Below are 7793 nucleotides of genomic sequence, written 5' to 3'. Positions count from 1 at the left end.
GGTGGGTACTCAGAGAGTATGGTGCCTGCCTACTGTGTCAGTTCCTGGTTCCATACTATGCACTGAAGAGTTTGAAGAATCCAGATGATGAACAAGTGAAGGCCCAGCTCTGGAATTTTAAGGTAATACATTATATTTATTGGCCAAGAGAATAGTTAATAGTGTTAACTTTTTGGGTCAGGTATCTTAAATTGAACATGACCAATCCTGAAATCATGTCCACTAACGAATATAGCCTGGAAAAAGACTCCTGATATAAAATAAAAATGATCATAAATGAAATGAAACTTTTAAGTGCCAAAGTAAATGGAAAACTAGGATTATGAACCAACTAAAATACTCATTTTAATGATTTTTCCTTAAAAAGCTTAAATGTTTCACTTTATTTATAACTAGCGGCTACGCCCCTAGAAGCCTCTAGGGGTACTTAAGGTTGGAGGGGAAAAAGTCGATATCATCCCATTTTAAATTTCAGTTTAAAAGAGTAAAAAAATATTTTTTTTTGGGGGGGAGGGGGGTGAAAACACCCTCCCCTAAAATAGTTTAAAACCTTCCTAGGACCTATAAAAAGCTTCACTGTAAAGGAGAACAATATCGGTTCAGCGGTTAGCGAGATCCTTCGGGACAGACAAAAAACGCTTATTACTTTATATAATAGGATTATTTCGATGAAAGATAATCATTTAACTATATTAATTTGTAAATTAACATAGGTTGAAGAAATCACAGGGGAAAGCCTGTTCCAACTTCACCTGCAACTTTTCAAAATTGTAAATGATGGTGTCAATGAATGGACAAACATTTTTACCAACTCCTTTACAGACATATTTAGTATTTGTATTTCATTTATCAGTATCATATATGGGTTTGCAAATTATAATTTATTTCAATTATACAAAAACAAAGACGTTTCTCCTTTAAAAGTAATGAAGCAGGCTTGTTTTAATATTTTACATTATTCTGTTTTGATTGTAGTAAATCTGTATAGTGTAATATGTTTCATTTTTTGTTACTCTGGTTGGGGGTATGGTATTGTTGATACTAAAATACCTAGATTTTCTAATAATAAAGTTACAGCGAAGAATGTTTTATTGTTCTCTTGTGTTTATTTTTTAACATTTATCCATAATGTTATAATAATTATAATTGTATTGATAATAGAAAAACGATCTTATTATTGTTTTGACTTGAAAAATTTAAAACAAAACATTGCAGATATAACACATGATGTTAATAGTTTTATTAATCCAATAAATCTGATGTATAGAAATATAGATGGAAAAGTTACTAATAAGAAGATATTGCAAATTTGTAGAAATTCCGCAATTACTCTTTTTTGTTTTTCCATTGGTATGATTCTAGTTTTTGTCGTTACTTACTCTATCTCAACTTATTTTAAGAATTCAAATTTAAAATCTTCATACAATGTCAATGTGTATAGATACTACCTTTTCTTCTATACCTGCACAGCAATTGGGATGCTGGGAGTTCTAATTGGATTTGTAGAAATGTGTTCAAGTAAAATAAGAAAATTTATTGCTCATCATGCCTATGATACTGAAGATGATAATGAGGACAATTTAGAGAATTTAGATAGATATCAAACAGGTATTCTGTAAAACTTTGATACAAGTATTTATACAAGACTTCAATTGAAATTATAAAATAAAAGTTGTCGCAAATATAGGTATTAAATAATTTTTTTTTCATAGTTATATAATTGTATTTTGATCATGTTTTGTAATTGTGCTATTGTGGTATTCGGCAACCGTGAGCCATGCCTATGGCAACCCTGACCTGGGTTCGGGGAAGGGCCGAGGGCCCTCCCCCGAGTCCCGGGGAAGGGGTCTGCCGACCCCCTCCCTATACCTAAAATTAATGATAGATTCTGACAGCCTTATTATGGTTAAGCTGTATTGTTAATTCCCCCCACCCTTTCCAGGGATGGGGGATCATTATTGCCCAAACTGACTATTGTATATGTATTATATTGATTCTGTTTATGATTACTTATTCCTATCTGTGTATTTATTGTTTGTTGTATATAACTTTAGTAAACCTTAGACCCTGAATAAAGGAACAACTGAATAGACTCTGTTTATTATTTAGTGATTGCTAGAGAAGCGTAGCTTCTCTATAATATATGTGTCCACGTCTGTTCGCACTGCCGTAGTCATTTGAACTCTGGTGACTGCCATTTAACCTAGGCGGATACCACACTATCATTATATTTTATGTATAAAAACCTAAATATTTTTAATTCCCTTTAAATTACAATTTTTGTTTTAGATGAAGCATTCTTCATAATATCAATCACAACTTTTAGCATCGGAGCTTCAATATAAATGTTTGTGTCTGTTTTCCTACTGAAACGCTTTAATGGTTTGTGGCAAGATAAATATGATATTACATTTATTGACTTTTTATACATAAAATATAAATTAGCCATCAGCATTTTTTTATTCGTTGACCTAAGCTGGATCTTTAGATCATTTCAATGGTGCGCCAAATCGGGGTGAGCCAACTTTCCACCAATGAGAGCACAGCATTTTACGAAATGCCGCGCTGTGATTAGCTGAAATTCGGCGCATGCCGATTTGGCGCACCATTGAAATGATTTAAAGATCCAGCTTTATATACTTTTGGTACATCAAATTTTCAACTACTATTTTTATATACAGAAGTAATAAATTGTAATCGTTTATGTACATCATGTCTTATCCATGGATTAGCATAAAACCACGAAACCTTTCTGCGGAGAAAAGAAAGAACAGAAATCACGCAACCTATGCTTAAGTAAAGTTTGTGAAGCTACTCTATAATTCGCACAATACCTTGTGTGTCAGCTGTCAGTCACTCCATAATTATGAACATATTTGTTATTCTTCCTCTTTTTTTAGTTTTAATTTTTTTGGGAACTTATTTCTTATTTCCTACCTCTCTCATAGCTAAGTTCTTATAGTTCATTCGTTAAGATTCTTATTTAGATGTTATGCACATTCACAATGTTATAATCAAAGCATCTCTAGAATTAAGTCTTGTTGTAGCTCTATATTTGTTAATGTTTGTTTGATGTCTCTGATTTGCTAAATTCGCTTTCATGAATGTTGCAATAAATACTTTTTAAATTTTGGTCTCCAAAGGATTTATCTTGTACTGCAAGTATTTTATAGTTAGGGTATGTTCGTGCGTCTGTATGGCAATCCTTAACAGTCAGGGCACGGCAGCTGCAAGGGAAAAAATCTCTAATCCTTATAATAAAGTAACAGGATGTCTGTTTGTCTGTCTGTCTGTTTGTGTGTACTGAAGGATCTTGCTAACCGCTGAACCGATCGGGTTCTCCTCAACAGGGTAGCTTCTCATAGGTCCTGGGACGGTTTATAACTATTTAGGGAGAGGGTACCACCACAAAAAAATCTAAAACGATTTTCGCCTAGAGACTCTAACGCAACATAAAGAGGTTTTGTAGATATTTGAACCAAAAAAAATAAACATTTAAAGTGCCACTAGAGGCCTCTAGGGGGCGTAGCCACTAGTACATAATAAATAGGACAAACTTTTAACAAATATGGCAGACAACAAAATATTTAATGAATTTTTAAAATTTATTTTATTAAAACTATGATACAAAAGTATAAAACAAATGTTAATAAAATAAAACAAATCACAAATATTATCAAAATCAATGTTAGTATAAATATGAATAAAACTCAGGGTTATTGGGATAAGACAATTGACGGTAAAAAAATCTTCCTACATATCATGAAAAAATGTCTCTGGTAGATAAGAGTTATAATTGGAGAAAGGGTTGGAGGAGGACTCAAACAATCCAATCCCCCCCCCCCCCCATTTGTTTCAATCTAACAAAGGAGCAATTTTGTTTTTCATATTAGGGAGAGATGAAATAATCGTCAATTGTCCCTCCCTCTCTCTGTGAATAAAACTAGTAAGCGACTAGATCTTTTATGGTTATTAGTCAGGGACAAAGGCATTGGCAACCATCTAATTTTGCGCCAGTCAAAAACCAAAAGACTTTATTTAGGAGAAAATGTTTTCTGCAATACTTCTTAAGTTTAGGATAGGTGAAGTTTTTATTTTTATTTTTAAGTAGAAAGTATTTTTCCGATTACAGAAATAGGAGAAAAAATATTAATAAAGAATATTTATTTTTCGGTGCCATAGCCTTTAATCCCTGTTTATTACAAAAACAATATAAAGCAAATTAATTGTTATTTAACATTTTAAAAATGAAGCATATATATTGATTAATATTAATAGATCACCTTTAAAGTTTAAAAAGAAATTCTAATTATACAATTTTTCTAGATTTATTAGTGCTATAATGAATAATAAAAAAATAAGTTTTTTTAAAGCATGGATAGAACAGTTGGGGAAAAATCAATTGGTTTTGTGAAATTCGGCCTTGATGGCCTATAAAAAGGGGATAAAGATTAATTTAACTGCAATTTTATTCTCCGAGAAAAATGTTCAATTATAAAATATGTAAATGTAAATATTGACAATGTTCAACAATTTGAAACTTTATGTTTCACTTTTCTGGTATACTTTGCCGCGCTGTTGGTGGCAGAACGGTCACTTGCGTACCCAGCCAGGTTTATATTTTTTGCGCCGCCGCCAGTAACGCTCTCGTCACTCGTGTAGCCGTCCTGCTGTCTGGCTGGGTAGATGCTTCGCCGGCTAGGCAGCTGTGCTGGATGCAAGGGTATACCTAAAATATATTACAATATATGACGGTTATCCATATCAGGCAGATGTAATATTTTAAGTTATAATAATATGTTTTACTCTAGCATCTAGGGACTCTGTATTCGGAGTTATTTGTAGGGGACAGAAAAGTAGCCTAAAACCATTGAAAGACCTATTACTATAATAAAATTGCCTGAAACCAACCTGGGCTCTGTTTGAAGTTTCCAAAAAATAGAAAACTCAATAACGTTAGAAAAGCGATCTTAAGATACTGCGTTTGTCCACTTCGACGTTTGGGACTCATGCGTTTGTCCTGGAACTCAAGCGAGAACACTTTACTTAACAGTCAAATGGTCACTTAATTGTCTATCTTTTTTATTTATTGACCGATTTTAATATTTCACAACATAAAATAATGAAAATTGAACATGACAGAATCATTTTAAACTAACATCAAAATTTATTTATTCTACTATTATGTTAGACGCGTGACAACGAAATAAATGTTTACCTGTATGTTCAGGGCTATCCCCACGGCTATTGTCGTACATCATGGAAACCTAAAAATATTTATTAATTACAAAAAATTTGACAACAAGTATAAGAATGACAACATCCATATGCAACGAATTTCAAAAAAAAAAAAAAACATGGAGAAATGGACTAATCAGTTTTTGGGAGAGAAAAATAGACAGTAAGTATTATATCATAAAAAATAAAAATCTTAAAACCTTTGTAAATAGAAATAAATGTAAAGGGGGGATATTGGCGGCTAGAGAGTTGTTTACGTGGTCAACTTTTTAGTTCGATGGTTTATATCAATTTATGTTGTATAAAATTTATCTAATATTACTTTCAAAGTAAATAATTGAAAAATTTTTAGATTTAAAAGTTATTGTTTCATCTTTATGGAAAAACACAAAAAAACACAATTATATAAGGTTCAAATTTTTGTTATAGTTTGAAAAGGCTAAAAATATAGATTTCTTTTAACAGTTCAAAATTCTAAAACCATAAGAATTTTTTTATCATAAAAATTACACTCCAAAATAAGGAATTTTTTTGATGTTATTTTTAAAAAGTATTCTTATAATACATTATTCGATTTATTTGTATTTTTATAAAAGTATTTATTTAAACTGTTTAAAATACATAATTGAAAAATTCACTAAACCTTTAAATATTTCAACAGCAATAGTTTATTCAGTTAAATGAAAAGTTAAACACTTTCCACTTCCTTTATGAACTACATGATTCAATAATTTAGAAAACTTTGTACCTGTTTGACCTTGCCTGCCAGAGTGGTGTGACCGCCAGCAGCAGAAACAGTCACCTCATTATTCTTATTGTTATTATTATAGTTGTTCCTCTCTGCATTATGACTTCCTTGTTTGTTACTAGCCCTTTCTGTCGGCTGAGGGGCAGTCTAGATAGATACATAAATATGAGAAAGATGGATAGAAATAGTATAGAGGTATAAATATTAGATATATAGAAAAGGTATAGAGATAGATGGGTGTTTTTGCATAAAATATTTAGATATAGAATAAATGGATTAATATACAAATAAAGGATGATCGAATGGATGAATAGATAGATAGATAGACGGGTAAATAGATTGCAGGATGATAGGTTAGATAGATAGATGACCTGTTGATTGAATTAATATAGAGATGGTTAAATAGAAAAATAGATTGATTGATATACGGATAATAATGGATTAAAAGAATTTTAGATAAAGAATTAGAAAAAAAACTACTGATACTTTATGGATAACTAGCGGCTACGCCCCTAGAAGCCTATAGGGGCACTGGTAGGAGGGGGAAAAGTCGACCTCATCCCATTTTAAATTTGCGTTTAAAAAGAGTTTAAAAATATTTTGGGGGGAGGAGGTAAAGAAACCCTCTCCAAAAATAGTTTAAAACCTTCCCAGGACCTATAGGAAGCTTCACAGTAAAGGAGAACAATATCGGTTTAGCAGTTAGCGAGATCCTTCAGGACAGAAACGCTTACTACTTTATATAATAGGATTACATGCATGGATATGTATATAAATGAATAGATAGATAAATCTACCTGGATTCTAACTATAGAATCTCTTTGAGTATCCCATCCAGTTTTTAGTGTCTCCTTCATTCTGTTAGGCACTGACCTAGCGGTCAGACTGTGCACCTGACATATATTAATTAATTTAAAACAATACAAAAATGAAAAACAATTATTGAATCTTCCCTTAACCTTTATAAACTTTATTTTATATATTTTATAACTAAAAGTAAGTTTTGTTAGTAAATATAAATAATATTTAATTAGTATCTTTAAAAGCAAAGCTACTCTATAATTCGAAATGTACTTCTTTCTGTCCGACTGTAGGTTAGTAAGTCTGTCTCTAAAACCGTCCGTCCATATGTATGTAAGAAACGTTTCCTAGCTGCTATTCAAGATGGATAACTGAAATTTATTCGTTAGTCAATTCATGTTGTTTTGCTTCGCTACTTATGGATCTTGCCATCCTTGTTTTTAAGAAACATTTTAAAGTAAAATAACTAGCTAACATACATGCTTTTAGTAAATGTAGGAAATAATAAGATAATAAGTTGATCAAGGCATGCTAAGTAAAGAAATATTTAAAATCTAATAAACATGCACAAACTATTTACTAATACTATAATAATAAACTTTCCATAACCTTTAAAGTCCTTTGGGCTTTTAGTAAAATAGTGAAATAAAAAAATATATGAAATAATTTACTAAAAGCCCTGGGACCTAATACAAATATTAAACTAAATATCAGTGATTAAGATATTTATTTAAGTCTAAGTTTAAGCTTAATCTACCATGCTTCATACATGCACTAAAAGTTTTTAAAGGATAAGACTATTTACTCTGTTAGATTAACCTCTATGACAAATAGGCATACCTATTTTAAATACATGAATACATATTGAATATGATTATACCTAGCTCCCTTTATTGGAGATTCTATTGAGATTCGAGAAAAAAAATAAAAATAGAAACCTCATCATTAGATATAATAAAAATCTTAGTCTAATTTTACCGTAATTTTTACCTGAATATCAAAAAGA

At 31.1% G+C, this 7793-nt stretch overlaps 1 protein-coding gene across 1 annotated transcript in view; it reads right to left on the bottom strand.

Moving 5' to 3' along the window:
• Positions 1 to 3586: 3586 nt before the first annotated feature.
• The window catches only part of LOC145322984 (uncharacterized), a 162009-nt gene continuing 157802 nt past the window's right edge, over positions 3587 to 7793 (bottom strand). The window contains exons 54-57 of the mRNA XM_080165372.1: positions 6784 to 6879; positions 5987 to 6133; positions 5219 to 5267; positions 3587 to 4729 (exon numbers count right to left, since the gene is read on the bottom strand). Of these exons, the coding sequence (XP_080021498.1) occupies positions 4527 to 4729; positions 5219 to 5267; positions 5987 to 6133; positions 6784 to 6879 (495 nt within the window). The 3' untranslated portion in view covers positions 3587 to 4526. The remainder of the gene's footprint in view (positions 4730 to 5218; positions 5268 to 5986; positions 6134 to 6783; positions 6880 to 7793) is intronic.

This window comes from Acartia tonsa, chromosome 6 (genome assembly GCF_053477335.1).
Source record: "Acartia tonsa isolate MP-2025a chromosome 6, ASM5347733v1, whole genome shotgun sequence".
NCBI classification, from domain to species: Eukaryota; Metazoa; Arthropoda; class Copepoda; order Calanoida; family Acartiidae; genus Acartia; species Acartia tonsa.
Note: the sequence above shows the minus strand (reverse complement) of the source record. Positions and strands in the feature narration are given on the sequence as shown.